Below are 20,663 nucleotides of genomic sequence, written 5' to 3' on the forward strand. Positions count from 1 at the left end.
GGCAGATAGATTCCCACACCCCGGTTCTTTCTAATAGGGGTTAACGTTTTCTTCCGCAGAGAACGACTGGTAGAAACTTTCTACGGAGTGAGGATATTTTCCAAATAGAGAGTCCACTGAGGTCTCCTGGTATGAAAACTCCTGGAGGGGCATGCTTCAATACTAGTTAAGATTCTCGAATATTCTAAACGGCATGAGAGACCGCTGCGAGTGTTACCAAGCTTTCAGAGGTAGTATACTTCTAATTAAGGTTCACAACTACCTCTGCTGGATACTCCTCAGTAACGCCCGAAATAAAATAACTACCGAAATGACGTACTTTGCCCGCAAGTCCAAATAAAATATACTTGCGTCACAGCATAAAATATTACAGTACAAAACTTCATGAATTGTATCAGTTACGTTAACTACTGCATTTTGGTGATCTGCACCGTAACTTTTGCGCATCAGTATATATACAAGTATAAAAATATACTAAGATTATTTATGCACTCACCTGATGGCATATTGCCGAATCTGAATAAAAAGGGTTGCAGTAAACATCGCAATAATGATGGAAAAAGCACTAAACTCGTTTTCAACCATAACGTGTCTGGACCTAGAATGGTGTATATAAATGTTAAAAAATTAACTATCTATTTACATATATTTTTCATGTTTATTTATACAGTAGACTTTCAGAATAACGGCACTTTCGGGGATTCGAGGTGCCGTAATTTCGATTTTTCCGTTATCTAGAAAGTTTCATTTTTAATATATTTAATGCAGAAATAATGAGGCTAAATAAGAAATAGAGAGATCAAGATTGCAATTTTATTAACTGCACATAAAAAACATGAACATGTTGACGATCCAATGTTATATTCTGCCATTAATACACTCCTACCTACGCCCCGTTCTATTTTCTTTATTATATCTATCAAGTTTAGTCTGCGCGGTAGTACAGTGGTATCGTCATCGTCTTCCCCATACCGGATGAAAAAGGCCCGAGTTCGAATCCCATCGATGATACGAGGAACTTTTATTGGCTTTTTTCACTCTGTGGCTGAGTTAGTCGGGCTCAGGCGTAGATTAGCAAGTTCCCCCCACCAAAACTGAGTTTTTTCATCCAGCAAAACAGCAAATTGAGCAGAGAACACAGGCAATTTACAGACACAATGCCGACCGGGCTAGCCAAGTAGGTAAAGTGCCTGCATGGCAACCCAAAGGTCGCGGGTTCGAATCCCTCCTCGGGCTTGGATCAGAGTAAAATGCAAAAACTTTGGGAGGTGCATTATGGCCACAGAAGCCGATGCGCTAACAACAAACAAAAAAACAGACAGAATGGGTATATAAATTAATTTTCCAGGTGACCCTAATGTAATAGTTCGGATTATATAAAGTTTGTCACTAAGCTTTAATGTTGTTCTTCTTTTCTTCTCTGTATGAGGTTTATTAACTTTAGAAACCATAGTGAGGGTTTTTTTAATTAAAATAAATGCAAATACAGTAATCACGTGCAGCCGTTTCTTTTTTTTTTTTTTTTTTTTTGGCACTGCAAGACAGCTATGCTGTATGTAAACAACCAATCTCAATGTGCCGTTAGCTCAAATGTTCCGTTATTTGGGGTGCCATTATTTCGAAAGTCCACTGTATATAGAGTTAATAAGTTTTAAGGGTGTTTTTAAGCAACTTATTCTATTATAGGCTAGTAATTAATGCAAATATTTAAACGACTAATTATTACTTTTCTAGATAATCTCTTAACAGATTAAAAGATCTGCAACCTAAGACAAGCTTACGTAAAATAAAAAGTCCTTGTCTATTAACCAGTTTCTTTCCTCTTATCAAAAACTTGGCAAGTGCTACAAAGACTTTCTCAGATTCGAAACCTGTGTATGCCAGCATAGAACCTCTGTGGTGAATTAGTTGGAAGCAAAGTTAAAATTAGAGTAGGTGTATACTATAGATCAGAAAATTGTGAAGAGTGTGATTTCCATGCAGATGGAATGGGCAAGCAAGTGTGAATGTCTTATAGATGATTTCAATCTGCTACTGATTGAATGGAGCAAGTGGGGTGGAAATTGGAGGACAAAAGGACAAAAATTTTAAATAAACTACATGATACTAGCACAAGAATATTCAATACCCGACCATAGCATCACAGGGCTGACAGTACAGGAAAACTTTAGAAGAGAGTGATCACGCAGTTCTAAGATGATAAGGGGAGAGGACCAAATTGAAAAACTATGGAAGTTTTTCTGTGCGTTGTGATAGATACCGTCACGCTTCCATTTCAAAATAACAACACGGCATTGGATGGTGCAAGCTGTTAGCAATTGCACGAATCGACAAGCCAACAATGTGACATCCGACAATAGCAGCCTTCTGGAAGTCAATCAGTTCGGCTCTACATGCAATAAAGACTCATGCGCATTTTCCATATAGGAAAGGTTAAATGGACTATATAAACAAGGGCGTTCAGTTTAGAGGGCAGTAATTTTTAACGAGGGAACAAGTATAAAGGATATTCTGGTGCGAGCTAAAATCATATAACAGAAATTCAGATATTCAGGATATGAGCACTTAGGATCATACGCAGATTTGTAACGTTGATAAGAAAGAAACAAACAGAATTAGATCCATATCTTCAAACAGGCCTATGGGGCTGGGAATTTCCATACTATAATAATTAATGATAAACACCAGCCAAGAAATTAAACTAAAAATTTACTATACAATGAAATAATATACAATGAAATGTGATGCAAATAAAATAAAAACACTGATTAAATTATAGTTACAATATAATTTAAAATATAGTTAAAAACAATAAAATTAATTAAAATAAACTAGGTTAAAAGCGATAAAACAATGAAACCTGGAGCTTTCGGAGAACTGCCGTCTCCTTCTTCAACAGCATACTACTAGTGCTAAGACACATCCTTAAGTAGCCGGTCCATGGAACTCATGCACGTGATCATCAGACACATGATCTACATTCTCCATGCGCGTATCGGAAATGGAAGTGGCTCGGGAGCGTGTCAAACAGAAACGGTCATCCCTTCTGAGGACAACTGCCTCAAACAGGGGGTGTAAACGGATCCCCCTGTTCCTATTAATAGTATTGTGACTGGATGAACCGATTCGCAAGCTCTCGAGCCACTTGCGTTCCCAAAATCCATGGGCGCGGTCAGTAATGACCGCGTCTTCAGGGGAGATCCGATGCTGCTTTTCCCAGAAATGCTCTGCCACAGCAGAGCATTTCCCAGAAATGGTCGTTTCCCATCAATATGGTCGTATTGATAGCGGTAGTATGGAAATTCCCAGCCCCATAGGCCTGTTTGGAGATATAGTGAATAATTATGGCCATTTGATGCTTCGACACATCCGCGAGTACCAGAAAATTAGCATAGCTGAAGCTAAACAGAAGCAACATCTGAGATTTGCTCATAGGTGCAAAACACATGAGCTGGTTCTACATGGCTTTCGGGTGAGAATGCCTTTCAATGATGAGCATCTGGGGAGAGTTACTAAAATCTATCAAAGAAAAGTTCTAAGTATTTGGATTTCTAAATTACATAATGATCTGAGAGGTATTAGAAGTCGTATTGGACTGAAGTTGGAATACATCAATACCAATTTAACCCCAGTGCATGGTGCGTTGGTCTTGAGAGTAGTGGCAGATAAAGCAACTAGGGTTGCTGAGGTTTACAAGCGCAGGCAAATCAACAAATTCAATAGATTGTTAGAGGAATCCGTGGTGGTGCGTAACAGGGATACTGGCAACTTTATTCATAATCTTAGTGGCAAACAATTTACTACAGAACAGGAGGAAGTATTGAGCCTGGGTCCAAAGTTTGCTTTGGTTCCTGCCAGACCTCCCATTGCAGAGATAGCTATGGGAGTGGAAAAAGCCATCAACAAGTTACCTGTTACCCAAGCTGATGAGATACGGGTTAGGGTTGCGGCTATTTTGAGTCAGACCAGGACAGCACATTCTAATCTCAGTCATAAACATGAAAGAGCATTAAGACAACTCAGAAAAGATGAGGATATCATAATGTTACCTGCCGACAAAGGCAGATCCACAGTTGTACTGAATAAGGATGATTATTGTGCAAAAGCTCTGGATCTTTTACAGGATAGCAACATATATAAAGTTACCCATCGAAATCCGTTAGCTGGTTTGGAGAGACAAGTTAACAACATTATACAAGGATGGCATAAGGCTGGTAAAATAACCAAAGAAGTTTATTGGTCTCTTCATGCCTCAGGTTGTCGATTACCTCGGTTTTATGGCCTCCCAAAGACGCACAAGGTGGGCATTCCGTTGAGACCTATAGTATCATTTGTGGGTAGTCCCACTTATGCTTTATCTGGATTTTTAGCTGGAGTCATCTCTCCTATAGTGGGACGCTCCAGTTTAGTAATCAGGAACAGCAAGGAATTTGTGAACTTTATAAGAAGCCAATCTATAGGTGAAGACGAACTCATGATTTCGTTTGATGTGGTATCCTTGTTCACATGTATCCCCATTGAACATGGGGTGCATTGTGTAAGATCGGCCTTGGAACGGGATGATTGCTTTAGTGCTAGATCTTTACTAAGCATTGATGATATTTGTAAAGGTGTTGAATTTTGCCTCGCAAGCACTACCATGGTGTTTCAAAAAGTTATGTATAAGCAGGTTCCCCCATCAGTGCCATTGTGGCCAATTTGGCAATGGAGGAACTGGAAACTAGGGTTTTTCATCAGTGGAATTTCCCCATGCGCGAGTGGAGGAGATATGTGGACGATACCTTCACTATTTTAAAAAAGGGAAAGGAAGATGAGGTGCTCAATTTGCTCAACAGCTTTTCCACATTTATACAATTTACCTCGGAGGTGGAAGAAGCTGGGTCCCTCCCGTTTCTGGATGTCTTGGTGAGCAGAGATGGATCTAGATTAAAAACAACGATCTATAGAAAGCCTATGTGCCGTGGCCAATTTGTTCATTATAGCTCAGCACAGGCTTGTCATCATAAGAACAGTGTAGCCAGGGCATTGTTGAATAGGGTGGGGACCCACTGTAGTACCCCTGAAGAAAAGTAAATAGAAATTTGCAAAGTCACGGCAGACCTCAGGAAATGTGGATACCCCCAAAGGGTCTTGGACAAATATATTCATAGGGTTGAGTCCAATCGTAGGGAGTGGCTTGCCCCTGTGGCTACTGCATACATTCCTTACTATCCGGGCCTTTCAGAACGTATTGTACGGGCATTACGGTAGTGCCAGACTTGCTGTGTGCAACTTCCGGGTCGGAGGTTGCACACAGTGATATCCCAAGTTAAAGATCCCGTAGCCCAGGACCATACTAGCAATGTGGTCTACGAGATTAAGTGCCCGGATTGTGAGGAGTGTTATGTGGGGGAAACGGGGCGACGTTTAAAGGACCGTCTGGGGGAACACACGACCGCTATCAAGACTGCTAACTATGCGAGGTCTACTGTGGCAGAGCATTTCTGGGAAAAGCAGCATCGGATCTCCCCTGAAGACGCGGTCATTACTGACCGCGCCCATGGATTTTGGGAACGCAAGTGGCTCGAGAGCTTGCGAATCGGTTCATCCAGTCACAATACTATTAATAGGGACAGGGGGATCCGTTTACACCCCCTGTTTGAGGCAGTTGTCCTCAGAAGGGATGACCGTTTCTGTTTGACACGCTCCCGAGCCACTTCCATTTCCGATACGCGCATGGAGAATGTAGATCATGTGTCTGATGATCACGTGCATGAGTGCCATGGACCGGCTACTTAAGGATGTGTCTTAGCACTAGTAGTATGCTGTTGAAGAAGGAGACGGCAGTTCTCCGAAAGCTCCAGGTTTCATTGTTTTATCGCTTTTAACCTAGTTTATTTTAATTAATTTTATTGTTTTTAACTATATTTTAAATTATATTGTAACTATAATTTAATCAGTGTTTTTATTTTATTTGCATCACATTTCATTGTATATTATTTCATTGTATAGTAAATTTTTAGTTTAATTTCTTGGCTGGTGTTTATCATTAATTATTATAGAATTAGATCCAAGTGGATGAAGTGGACAAATGCTACTGAAATACTACTACTGTGTGAGTTTCCGGTAAGACTTAAAGGCATGTTTTGTCGATCCAAATGAAGCCTGCTACATTGTATGGTGCAGCGATGGACAACGAAAAAGAAGAAGAAAAATTTGCATGCATTCGAAGAAGCAGAAAAAGCAAAATTTACATGTATCCGGAATGTGGATGTTGAGATGTATAGAGGTATATAAAGAAAATATAATATCTAATGCATATACTAGGAGTCTGGGAGATACTTCCATTTGTATAGAAGCTACAGGAGTGCAGATTGAGAAGGTTTGGACACATTACAATGAAAAACAAGTTAAAAAGAGTAATGACAATGCAAGTAGAGCACACAGCGAAGAAACAGACAAATGAGGAGGACATGATGGGAGGCTGTAAAAAAAAATATGGAACAATGTCGTGTTACAGAGGAAACAGTTCTTAAAAAGGAAGGGAGAAATGGAAGAGAACTCGTAGGACTGACTTCAAATAGCTGGAAAAAATGCTTTTGTGTCAATAGATGACACTGACACTTTAAGGTATATGTTGAGGACCCATATTTCATGTGAGCAGTTTCTACACATCTCATCAGTTAAATTTCCAGATTAGTGTCATACTTTCTATTGCTCATTTACTCCGCGGATGCAATAAAAGTTAATTCCGTTAATTTCGTTTTCACAAAATTAATCCAAATCAAGAAATTCCCCCTCGTCAAGATCGCCAATATAGAAAAATATAGAAAATACAGACATAAATTAAAGGAGAAGTCAATTTATTTTCAAAAGCATTTACTCTTGGCCAATGTACGGGGGGGGGTTGAAATAGGTCTGATTGGGACCTCTCTCTCTCTCCCCAGGTGACACTTCCCCTTACAACTGGAAAGGAAAATAAGTCACTTAGTCATTCCATTTTCATTAGTTTCTTTCTGCCCTATGTCTTTTGACATGTTTAGTTTCTTTTCGGAGTAAAAACAAAATTCTCACTGCGAAATAACTTATTCTCTGCGGTTAACATAATGGAATTACAACACCGAACACTGGGAGATAGCATTAATGCTGACAACTAACAAGGCGGGAAACTTTATTTGGATAATTGGTGTCAGGAAAGCAGTGGGGTGATGGAGGGTAGGATGGATGAAATAAAGATTTCCACTGTCAAATGCGAAATAGGTTAGAGAGAATGCTCGATGACTCATGGCATTCGTACGTGCGAAAGCAGTAAAGATTGCTAACAAAGTGTAATAATTCAAGGAAAGGAAGCTCTGCGCAAACTGGATCTGATTGGCGTAATTGAAACAAATTTAGGAACCGACAATACTAATGATTACTTTAATTTAGGAAGTTGCAGAAATTTGTAGAGGAAAACGCCAGGGAGGCAGGGGAAAAGCGGGAAGAATATATGCACCATCGAATTAGAGGGAAAACAGTGCGACCAATTTAGAGTGCATGTTCTCCCATTCTTTTAGGTAAACAGTTATGTCAGCACTATTCTAATGCCTTCATTTTTTTCGATGAAAATCGTTGGCTTGAAGAAAATCGACGAAAACAATCAATAGGACATGAAATGTATTAAAATCTGGGCATCGACGACAAAACTGCACAGGAGTTGAGAAGATTTTGCTAGCCCAGTAAAAAGTAATACGAGTATATGCATTTAATCACATTTTCACGATATCCTGGTAATTATAATAAATAAATAAATTTTCTGTTTATACTCCGGGACGACCAAACAGTCAGAGGAGTTAACAAGATAGACAGAGTACAAGAAACAGCACCGTATTCAGCAGTCACGGGTTTGAACCCCAGTCACTCAAGGCACGTGTACTTATGCACCCGCGCGCCAGACCACTAGGCTACGGCGGCCCATTTAATAATAAATGAATCAATGAAATATCCGTTTATTTTTAGTCACGATACAGCATGGTGACTAGCAGCGTGAACATTACATTGTATTTACAATATCCGTTTCATTTAATAGTAGCATATTATTAGGAGGCTATATAAGGAACATAAATGAGAAATAAGGTAGTATAAAACTGGCGATATCTTTACATGGCAATTTCTTTCCCTCGGAGCCATCTCGAGCACAACCTTGGTTGTGCTCGAGATGGCTCCGAGGAAAAGAAAGCGAGCCCCTTGTTAAAAAAAAGCGAGCCCCTTCTTAAATTTTATAATATTATAAAATTTAAGACTATTTCAACTGTGGATGACTCTTAGCTGAAATTCTTCTCGAGAAAATCCTTTGTTCAAATTGCCATCACACCTCTGATTAAAAAAAAAAAAAAAACTTGATTAACAACTGGAGATTAACAGCGTACTAGACCATAAAATAGCTCATGTCAGTATAAATTCGCATTAAGAGGAAAATGATTCAAACTCAGTGTATAAGAGAAAAATAAGCATTCTCAAATTCGCTGGCTATGGGAATCAAACCCAGGGATTTTCCATACAGTCGGCAGAGCAGCGATCCTATTCACTGTGCTACACGCGAAGGGATCCCATAGCCTAATATGATCATGGGTACCTCGCAGTTCATCATACCGTTGCTTATGATGGACTTTGTTGCCTACTTTTTGAATCGATGTACCTCATTCTCTGTAAGATACTATAAATCTGTATATGTAATATTATATGTATGATACTGTAAATATACGGCAGGGTTGTCAAAGTTCGGCAGGGACCGCCTAGTATAATAAATAAAAAAATTACCGGTAGCGAAATGACGTTCAGGTTTGAAATTTTTTATTAAAACCTAGAAATTTGGTTACACATTTCATTTCTTTTGCTGGGAATTTGATATCGAAAAAACCTAATAAGAGGGTATAGAGACAACCCATTGTTACCCTTTTTTCTATTGAAAAAATTACTCTGAGTTCAACCATGTTTGAACTCAAACAGAATTCAAACATGGTTGTTTACACTAAACTCTATATTCGACAATTAACACAGTTCATTATTAATTTGACTCAGATATTGTTGACTCGAAAAGAAAGTTCTTCATTGGCGTTTTACGGTAGCCAAATCTAAATGTGAAGTATTTTTATTCCCTTTTGACAATAAATAGGAGACACGGAAGGATGAAGTACAAGTTCCACTGTGCATATGTAAGAAAACTCACCCAGTTTCTAACTAGATAAACAATCTGCATTTTATTGGAGCCAGAAGGTGACAACTGGTACTGTGGCAAGAGCAGTAATCCATAAATATAATTACTGTCTAATCTGATGTCTAGTGGCAGAATATATACGTTTTCCTTTTCTTTGTTTTATATATGCCTCTGCCTTTACTTTTTAAAAATATTTTTCTTTAGTATTTGCTATTTTTAAGAATGAAAATTGCTCAAGGGTGGCATAAAATTGGACGTCGGGTGGTATGTGACACTCGGGCTTCAGATTCTTCACCACCTCCGAAATGATCATAGTTACTTGTTAGCGGGCAAGACAGGACTTATCCCTCACTGATTTATTGTAAGTTTTTGTATATGCCCGAATTGTCACCAATGCACCGTTTAAGCAGACCTCACCAAACAACCTTAAAATACATATTAATTACTATGCTGAAAATTTTTATCATACACTCGCACAAAATTCAAATTACACTGGGTTTTGCCGGTTACAAAGTGTCCGGGGAACACAACAATATTCCAAAAGTATAACTAGGGTAAATATGCGCAAGTGTAAAAATTGCATAACCTCTTTGTTGTTGTTGGCATTGGTTAAATTATTCTGCAAAAACTCCAGATTATAATTTTCATCGAAAAACCTCTCCTAGGTTGTATTTTTAAAAATCATAACTGGAAGCACTTAGTACAGTTTTTCCCCCTATATATATATATATATACAGTATTTTTCATTCTTTATAAATAGTGGAAACACTTCATTATACATAGCACAAAAATGTCCTGTAAATGGAAGAAAGTACTGTTCTTCCTTGTGAACAGCGTAAATGTTTTCTTAAAGTTGTTTTCTCAAGTAATTTTTATATTTAGAATCGTTTTCATACTTAACAGACAGCTAAATTGATTTCTGTAAACTATATTATGCATCCGTCAATCAACTTTTAACCACCTTAGGGTATCTTGGCAGGATCTGGATAATGAATTCTGTTTCATTATTGCATACTGTATTGTCTTATTTTATATTATTGTTTATTATTTTATTTTATTTTGTATTATTGTTTATTATATTGTTTACTGTGTATTAATGTTATCTGTATGATTGTATTTCTCCTCTGCTATACAGAGTAAATGGGTTAACTGTTATGTATGCTCTGATCGAAATCTGAGATCGCTCAGACATGATTCTCATTGGAGAAAAAACTAATTAGAGTGATCCTCAAATGATCCTTTTAACAAACAGAAAGAAAAAAAAGTTCTTGAAACTGAAAGTCCTGAAGTTATTTTCAGAATTCGAGTTGCAAGGATTAATATTAATGACAATTATCCATTTGTTGATTGAAAATGATAAAACAGATGTTTTGTTGTCGACAAAACAGAGGATATTTTTTTCCTGAAGTTTCAGACCTTCCATCGTTTCATAATTTTTTATTATGAACATTTTGCTTATTATAAAAAAATTATTATGAACAAAATATCCAGAGAAACTCCGGATATAAATGTCCAGAGAAACATTTTGTTATTCAAGCTTAAAAATTCTTTTTAATAAAATAACTAGCTTAAAATTATTAGGTGCAAATCCGTGAGAAAAAGTCCAGAAGCTAAACAGCACAATGCGTTTGTATTACCTTGTTTGTGTTGTGGGACACGTCATTAAAACGAGGCAATGGTAGAAAGATTAAAACACTAATAAAGTTAACGAATGGCTACATTAAGAACTGGCCAGTGGCGTTGACAAAAACAGAGTCCGTGGAGAGCAATGATTATAATCACATTTAACGACATAACATTACAGGAATAATGAGGGAGTCATGATGAAGTGAAATATTTTTTGTCCCTAGGAGATGTAACTCTCAGCTTGTCAATGTCCGGGTCAAGTTTGCTTTAATTTTGACGGCTAGACAGAAATGAAGCAATTAAGAATTCTGTGACGAACATTACTTGTTCTTAATTATAAGCAAAAAAAATAATAATAACAAATAAAATAAAATAAATAATAATAATAAAATACACCAACAAAAAATTGTCGCTGCAAGTAGCATTTGATATCTTCACTTTAATAATTTTCTACCAAAATGAAACAATCAATACTGAAAAATTTTAATTTGGGCATGCGCAAAGCCAGATCATGCAAAATTTCACCAAACATCGATCGAACTTTCTTCCCAAAATATTAAACCTAATTATTATTTTAGACAGTGTTCAATAACAGTTCGACCAAGAATGCCAGGTAAGTTAATTTCTTTTTTCAATTAGTATCTGAGGCTTTTCAACTCCTCAACACACACAATACAGCAATTAAAAATTTAAAAACGGTTTGGCAAACTCCATGTACATACCAAAAGTTGTACCTTCACTTGAACGTCTCCGAGTCGACTTTCTTAATGAACACCTTAGAATCGTTTTAGTAGATTACCAGTACTAGCTTAATTTCTAATTATTCCTGTCTCATCTTGGAAAATCTGTCATACAACCTATATTATCAAAAGCTTGAATAGTACTGACACTGTGAAGCTTGAAGACGATAGAGTAACATTTTCTATTCACCTATTCCAGCTGCGCCACTCTTATCTTCATGTTTTGCATATAATATAGCTAATTGTGTAATTTCTTTAGTAGAGATCCTCGCGGATAGCAGAGTATGTAGAACTATAGAACGAAGGACGAACAAACAAGCTGAAAATCTGATGTCACTATATACTATAAAGGTTAAGGTGAAATTGTATTAATAAAATTGTCATGAGGATGGAGGTATATGCATGAAGAACTGGGATATGTATGAGGGCTACTATGAAGATGGTTCAAAGTTAATTGGACTTTATTTTTACAAAAAACATATGCATAAGAATCACTAAACTTAATACTATGTTTCAAGATATTTTGTCTCTACACTGACACATTTTTAGCATCACCTTGGGAAGGCACTGATGCTGGTGGCATAAAAAAGAATTAGACCGACTGCATAGCAGTCGGTCTAATTCTTCTAGTATATATCTTCAAGCTCAAAGTAGCTTGGGAAGAATGTTAAACAAAATATCAATTAAAGTAAGTATTAATATAGTAGGATGAGGTGGTCATCATACGAGATGACAGCCTAAAAGAGATAAATGAATGCCAGCATGCCTGGATACTTGTTCTTTTTGGAAGTATACTCTCTCTGTTTATATATTTTTGCAATTTTTGCCTCAACTCTGTTCTTCGCCTTCTTTACCATTAATTGGTTACAATTTTTCACTCCCTTGCACATGCCTACAAAACCCTCTTAAATAAATTTTCTGTTTATACTCCGGGACGACCATACGGTCAGAGGAGTACCCAATATAGACAGAATACAAGAAACACATCCGTATTTAGCAGTCACGGGTTTGAACCCCGGGCACTCAAAGCACGTGTACTAACGTGCCCTCTGGCCTGACCACTCGGCTACGGCGACTTTCATGGCATACATTTAGCGCTTAACTTGCTTAAAATAACTGAATCATTATATATCCCGGGTTCCCAACTTGTGGGTCGCGACCCCCAATGGAGTCGCAAAGTATTTTCTGGGGGGGGGGGGGTCGCCGCAGTTATTTTTAGTTGAAATTATTTTTATAGGAAATTTCACCACAAAGGTTTCCAACATGGCATATGGCATTTCAATATGGCATATGGCTACACTGCAGTATTCTAACAGGGGTTGTAACACTGATTTTTGATAAATTAAAAGAAGTGACTTAAGGTCCACCGCAGCGGATACTTAAAAATATTAAAAGCCCGCTGTGTTCATACAAATTAAAATTTTATATATATTTTAATTATTTGCTTGCTATGGCTGGCCTTTATATTTTTTCAAATTTCCGCCGCGGCGGACCTTGATTCACTCCCTAAAAATAAAATATACAAATGCAGTGTTATCATTAGAATAAAATTCTATGTTACAAATAGTAAAAAAAAAAAAATATTCACTATGATGCAAAATTCAATATCAAAATTCATTTTTAATCGGTGTCTCGATGTGTGAATAACAGACTATCGAATACGGACTGTCGAACAAAGGTGAGTTGCTCTCTTAACGCAGTTGAGATCACCCCGTATGTTTTACTGAAGCCGCCATGTTTGCAATGATTGTATAATGTCCGCGATGGGCCGTCTAAGTAAAGTGAAGTAAAATAAAGTGTGTTTAGGGTCAAGCGGCACCAGGGGTTTCCCCCATCTCCGCGTAGTTTACATTGTGGGTGAACCAGTTGACTGGAAAAGCCAAAGATTTAAAAGTGTGTGGATATTGTACATGTGTAGCGTTGTGTACCGTTGTTCTTCTGGTCGTTTAGCCGCCAGACCCCAACTGAGGCCCGACGTTGCCCCACTTTCGCCCCGTGGAGGCAGACCAGGTACCCAATAGTATATAGTTCACTCTGGCAGGTCCTGCCACCTAATTTCCTGAGATTTCAGTGGCTAGGACCTTAAAAAAAAAAAAAAAAAAAAATTTTCCCTAGCGCTTCTGGACATTCTGGACTTCTCCCTAGCGCTTCCGCGATCGCATACGCGTCGCGGAAGCGCTAGGGAGAAGTCCAGAATGTTTGGCGAAATTAATTTAGATTGGTCACTTTAGATTGTGTGGGGCGTGTTCACGTTGCTGTCAGATAGAGTGGGGAGAAGGCTGAAGACTGGGGGGGGGGGCGATAGATAGAAATATGGATCCGAAAGGGAAGGCAACTCCAGTTTACAGTGGGGCATGCCCATGCCCCACCAGAGGGAAAAAGGGATGGGAGAAGAGACAGCAAAACCATCTCCTCCCCCTCCCACGCAGGGAGAGGGAAAAATAGTAGGCCAGTCAAGGGGACTGGCCCAGATCGCCAATAGGGCATGGATGCAAGAGGCCACAGGCCAGGTGCCGAGGCAACAGGGTTATGCCATCCGCGAACCCAGTGAGGGTGTTTCCATCCAAGGTTTTGGTCTAGGTTTGGTAATGATTTATGTAAGTTCTGGTTACGTATTCACTCATGGGATATAAGTCCCGTCCGTTGTTCAGCGAGTTTGTCCTCGTCGGTGGTGACTCCGTCCATAGATCGGCAAGTAGGAAATCCGGACAGTCAGCCAGGATTTTGGTGGCGGTCCATGCAGGTTATGTCATTCGTTGGTTCAGTTCTCTCATGGGATCAATGTCCCGTCCATGGATCAATATTCAGTTTCAGTATGTATGCTGTTTTATTCTGGCTGTTCTGGGTTTTGTGGCATAGGTAGAGTCTGTCGTCTTGCAAATAAGCACTGTGGAACCTACAATGCCCTCACTGTTAGTGAGGGCATTGTAGCTTGCCTCGTCTTCTAGTTGGTGGTGCTCTTGGTTTTTAGGGTTGAAGCGGACTCGTGTGATGAAGTGACCCCGAAGATCTTCATACAACTCACACTCGTGCAGCAGGTGGTCCCAGGTTTCAAGGGAGCCACACGCACATGCTGGGTTATCTGTTAGTCCGAAGAGGTTAAGCTTATAGCGGATGGCTCCATGTCCAGTGAGAAGGTAGGTGACATTGAGACCAGGGCAGAGCCATGTGGGATATTTTGGGTATACTCGTTGCAAGTTTGGGAGGAACCTTCGGGTGACATCTCCTTTGTCAGACATCGTCCAGCGTTGTTGCCATATTGATGTTAAGTAGGTTTGCAGCCTGTACTTCTCAGCTTTACAATTATTTGCCGGGTTCGTGGTGTGGTCCTGGAAGGTTGTGGCTTTGCCGCGTCTGAGTTGCTGAAGCATGCCGGTGCGAGTCACCTCAAGATCAAGAGGGAGAGCACCCGTGATCACTTGTAGTGCGTGGGTAGAGACTGTCTTGCATGCCCGGGTGAGGGTCAATAGGATGGGTCTATGTATAATATAAGTCGTCTGCGGTTTACCACTGTTGAGGCTTTGTGGAACCAGACACCGGAGGCGTATGTGATTGCTGGAATAATGGCTGCTTTATAAAGGATCGCAAGGGTGCGCCTTTTTAGGCCCCAGTCGCGACGTGTGACTCTCGCAAGCATGCCATCATATTTTTTCATCTTAGCCTGCATATATTTTAGATGTGGGTGAAAGATAGATTACGGTCCAGGATAACACCCAGATACTTTAGTTCTGTGGCTAGCTGAATTGTTCTATTGTTGATTCTTATTTGCGGCGGTCTAGTTGGGGTTAGGTAGCCCTTAAGTAAGATGGATTTGGTCTTGGTGGCCGATATGGTGAGTCGATGCCTTTCCGTCCATTCTCGCAGTGTGGTTACTGCTGCATTCGCGAGAGTTTCTAGTTGGGCTCTTGAATCTGCAGTAAGGGTTAGGGACAGGTCGTCTGCATATGCCAATGCCTGTACGCCCCCTAAGTCGAGGGAGAGGAACTCGTCCAGTACACAGTTCCACAGGAGAGGTCCTAAGACAGAGCCCTGCGGGCATGCCCGGTGTATTTGTCGATCAACCTTGCAATAGGGGGCCTGTACCAGGACCCGTCGGTTGGTCAAATAGCTTCTTACGCAATCATAGAGGTTTGTCGGCAGTTGAGCAGCCCTGAGTCTTGCGAGGACGCTCGGCCACCAAAGGGTGTCGAACGGCCCCGCAAAGTCAATAGAGATGAGGAGAAAGTATTTTTGTCGACAGCTCTCTGCCATGTTAAGGATGGATTCCAGTGCGTCGACGGTGGAATTTCCTGGCTTAAATCCAAATTGTTTGTTGGCTGTTAAGCTAGCAGTGGTATAGTGCACTTCAATCCTCTGTCTGAGCAGCTGCTCCAGTACTTTGCTGAGCACAGACAGTAGGGCAATTGGTCGATAGGAGTCTGGTTTATGCTGTAGTTTGGATGGATTTTTTAGGATCAATTTGATGTTTGCCACTTTCCAGTCGAGAGGGAAATAGCCTGAATGGAGACAGTGGTTGTAAAGATCCAGGAGCAGGTCTGGGGTGTATTCAGCCACTTTCCTAACCAGCTCTGGCTCAAGCATATCTAGCCCTGGAGTTTTCCTATTTCTTATCTTGCTTATGGCAGTTTGTAGTTCCGGGTGGGTAAAAGGCTCCTCCGTTCTGGGGGATTTGTATACTTCATTGGCCTGGTAGCAGTTGCTGTTCAGGAGTGTTGTTGCCTTCGATTGTTTTGAAAGTGGCGTCTAGTATGTTATTAACTGTGTCATGCCAGTTGTTGGTCATGACACCTTGTGGTGTCACGGTGGAAGGGGTTACCTTCCCCCTAGGCAGCTTGTTTGTGGTTTTCCGGTAGATAATGCTCCAGGGATGAGTTGCCGACAGTAGAGACCAGATGCTCCCAGGACAGCTTTTTCCGCTGCCTGATCATCGCAGTATAGGTGTTCCTGGCCTCCCTGTACTGTTGCCTGAGAGTATCCGTCTCAGGGGGTGGCCAGGTCCGTCTGGCTCTTTGAAAGGCGCGTCTCTTCTCGTTCATTGCTCTTCTAAGCTGGTCGAGCTCTTGCGACCACCACGGGACAGCTCCCGGCTGGGAGGTCCTCCTCCTAATTGATTCATTAGCTGCGTTGACTATGGCATTGGTTACAGCGCGTTGATGTTGGTCAGGGGTCTGTTTCTGGAGCTGGTTGGATGACAGGTTGTGTGCGTTTCTGGTGATCGCCTCTTTGAATTTGCTCCAGTCTGCTTTATTGACAGCATATCTTTCCTGCTTGTAGCTGTTTATTTGAATTCGATGGAGTGACCTATGCTTAGTGAAGGTGATGGACCTGTGGTCGGAAGTCGTCCAATCCTCTTGCACCATCCAATCGTTGAGGTGACCAGCTAGACACCTAGTGGCCATGGTGGCATCCAGGGTGGCCTCCCAGAGTGTCGAACTAAATGTGGGAAGATTGTTGGCGCGATTGATGACGACAAAGCTGCTGTTGGCTAGGAACTCCTCCATCTGCTGTCCGTTTATAGAGCCTCTACGCTCCTGGGTCTCGCTGTGCCATAGAGGTGAACGACAGTTCAGGTCGGCTGATATGAGGATCTTAGCTCCTGTTAGTTCAGTTTGCACTTTGTGTAGATATTGGATGTATGGGAGGATGTCCGCCCCCGGACGACAGTACAAGGAGATGACGTAAAGTTCTCCTAGGGAACTAACGATGTGTGCACAAGATGCCCACCCATGGCACAGGTGTGAGATCCTGGTGACGGTTATGTTCGGGTTTCTTACAATGACAGCAGCCCATGGGGTTGCTCCATCCACCTGAACGATCTTATAGCTGAGTGGGTACCCCCGGACAGCCCCAGCGCAGGTGTAGGGTTCTTGCAGCAGGAGGATGTCTAGGTTTTCTTCTTCGGCCTTTTGCCTTATCTGTCCCGCTACGGCAATTGCTCGCTGAGCGTTGAGTTGGAGGAATTTAATGCAAGTGGTGTTATAACTTTTAGGCAGAGTCCCCATAATGAATTCTTAATTGTTGGGCGCTTCTTGCTTTAATATATACCGGGCATTTATTATCTCTGACTGAATGTGTGTGGAGGAGTTTTTGCCACTTGCAGTTTGCACAGGCTGGGTCTCTTTCTTTATTTGGGCAGCTTGCGTAGTTGTGCCCCTTCTCAGCACAGTGCCCACAGGTAGGCTCCTGCTGGACGCACGTGTGGGTGGTGTGGCCAAATCGGCAGCACCGGAAGCACTTTGGGACCGCGATGTGTTCCCTGAAGCGGTGGGAGCTCCAGTTTACATATATTCTCTCTTGTTTTGTTATCACCCTCCATGCCTCGGGGGCCAGTCCGACCACCCAGTTTATTGAGCTGCCATTCCCGCTCTTGGTTTGGTGTTTAGGCACTAGTAGACTTGCATGGTCTCTGTCTGGTAGGTGTTGTTGGAGGTTTCTTGTGTATATCTCCTCGCAGATAGAAGTGGGAGTCAGATCCGGGTCTATACCGAATATAACAATTGAGGGGCCTTTTCCTCTAGGCAGCTCAGCAGAGAGCCCGAGCGTCGGTATCTTGGCATTATTTATGATCAAGTTGGCAGCGTCTTTTGTTTCCGTCTCGATTATTACCCCAGTGTTACGCGTTTTCCTGATGGCTCTAATCTTGGCTGTTTTGAATTCTTGCGTCAGAGAGTCAATGACTTTCTTTTTGACCTCTTCGCTAGTTTTAAGAGTGTCAGTAGTGGTTGGCTTAAGAACCACAAGATGTGGTGTAGGGAGCAGCGTCTTCTTGGGTGCGGACTTGGTGTTGGTGGTGTTTGTGATAGCCTTTGTTGTCGCAGGTTGATTCCTCAGCGCATCAGAATATGTCGGGGCGCGCTGTGGCATTTCACTTGCCCCGCATTCCATATAGGCCTGTATGGTTGCCGGATGGTTGCTTTCTCTTTGTCAAGATGTTCATCGTGTAGGATTGTCTCCATCTTGTGGAAGATTGTGACAATCTCAGATCTGAGTGCTGCTGACACTCTATTTGAGTTTTCTTTGAAAATGTTCTCAAGTGCGGTTTTGAGGAAGAGCGTCTTTTCAAATATAGTACCCTCTGGAATGGCAGGGTCGAGGGGTGAGTCCTGCTGTTTGTCTTCTTTCGGGTCTTTTTGTGATGCAGCTATTTCAGGCTGTTCCTTAGTCTCTGTCTGGGAACGTGTTTCCCGCCCAAACTTGGGGATCAGCTGATTGCGAATTTTCCGCTTGTTGAGTTGGGATCCAGAACGGGGATCCTCCTCTTCGTCCTGGGGTTCCACAATAACAGGGTCGTTACTCTGGCCCTGGGGATCATTGTGTTGTCCTATTCTTCCCTCCATTTAACGAAATTCGGAAAAACGGTACAGTTCGGATTATCGGGTGTATGATAGGATAATAAGATAGGCCACTGAAACTGATGGCAAATGATGCCTACCACAAGTCCGTGGCTTAATTTAAGGGTACACAGTTGGTTATGGGAATTTTGAGCTATCCCCTCTGTCAGCTGTCGGGGGGGGGGAGAAACAACTAGGTGTGAAAGTGCTCCTAGAAAACGGGGTTACTTCCTCTTACGGTTTTCAGTGGCGCTAATCACGCTGGTGAAATCAGTTTCACAACAGGAACAATAATTAGAAAGATCTGTCTCTTACATGGAATGTGTATGGAGGGGGGGACACTGAGCACATGGTACATTTAGTTCCGCAAAGATAGAAGTAACACAAAATGGTGGGACACTCTTGCAGCCCAGAAAGCACTAACTGGCGAATCCTCCCAAGTCAAGAATCAGATTTGAACGTGGCAGCCGCGTTATATCGGAGCACTCTCCATTACCTCGTTGTGAGCGGCATGGTGACCTGTCTCACAACAAAGGAAATAGATAAAGAACGTAAAAATCTGATTATATTTCCCTAGAAAGTTGGAAAGGTCTCATCCTATGAGTCCACTGTTGGTTGATCTTCAGCTAGAACCAATAATTTTTAACTGTATTATATTTAAAACACATAGAAAAGACAAATTTTTGCAGAGCGATAAACAACACGTTCGCACTGTAAGGCAGCCATATTTGCGATCCCAGTTTCATAGTGACCATGCGGTGTGACACAAAGAATACAAATAAAAACGATTCTAGCAAGCTAAAACCCAGTAAAGTACAAAAAGTTACTCGTCACGGGTATCCACTGAGGTTTTAATATCACTGTAGGCACTTTTCCTGCGAAGAAAAACACTTTGTACACATAATTTCATGCAGAATCCACGAGCGGTAAAATAACGTGGAAGCACGAAAGGCAGCCATATTGGCGATCCGATGGGCCGCCTAATGCAAACTGGCGCGAACTTAGTTCGCCAATAGTCAACCACCTTGAGTTGGCGCCATGATAGAAACCAGCCACTCGCTGTCGAGCGCGGGTTAGCTACTGCTTGCACTTTCTAAAATCTAAACAGCGTCAGTAGATCGTCATCTGTCCGTGCTAAATCCGTACCCATGAAAAAAAAACGTAAATATTCAGAAGACTATCTAAAATTTGGCTTTACCACCTTGATTTGCAATGGCATAGAGAAGCCACAATGCTGAATCTATGAAACCTTCAAAACTGAAACGTCACTTAGAGACAAAGCATCCAGAACATACTCAAAAGGATTTGGAGTTCTTTCGACGTCATGAAACTGGTCTCAGACGTCAGAGACTTGATCCTACAGGAAGTTTTCAGTAACAGAGCACAGCAGCAGTGCAAGCATCATATGAAGTCGCATTGGAAATTGCCAAACAAAAAAAAAACTTACACGATTGGAGAAACGGTCATCAAACCCTGCATGTTGAAGATGGTTAAGTCAATTCTTGGGGAAGCCAGCAAGATAAAGATGAGACAAATATCTCTGTACAATAACACTATTCAGAGGCGCATTTCAGATATGTCCGTAGACGTGAAAGAGCAGGTTTTGAATGAAATCAAAGTTTCTCCATAGTTTTCTTTTCAAATTGATGAATCAATGGACGTAAGTTCATGTTCTCAGTTGCTTGTCTTCGTGAAATATATTTATTCAGATGAAATATATTTATTGCATGATTCACTGCATGATTCGCCGATATGTTCTTGCCAGTAAGACTCCTCCAGCTCCTCTGCAAG

General features: G+C 41.1%; 1 protein-coding gene across 1 annotated transcript in view; it reads left to right on the top strand.

Moving 5' to 3' along the window:
* The first annotated feature begins 3,253 nt into the window (after positions 1–3,253).
* The window catches only part of LOC150085299 (uncharacterized), a 285,468-nt gene continuing 268,058 nt past the window's right edge, over positions 3,254–20,663 (top strand). Inside the window, exons 1-2 of the mRNA XM_090374519.1 lie at positions 3,254–4,300; positions 11,380–11,414. Of these exons, the coding sequence (XP_090230645.1) occupies positions 3,254–4,300; positions 11,380–11,414 (1,082 nt within the window). The remainder of the gene's footprint in view (positions 4,301–11,379; positions 11,415–20,663) is intronic.

This window comes from Mastigoproctus giganteus, chromosome 5, assembly GCF_048544385.1.
Source record: "Mastigoproctus giganteus isolate SK-2022 chromosome 5, ASM4854438v1, whole genome shotgun sequence".
In the NCBI taxonomy this organism is placed as follows: Eukaryota; Metazoa; Arthropoda; class Arachnida; order Uropygi; family Thelyphonidae; genus Mastigoproctus; species Mastigoproctus giganteus.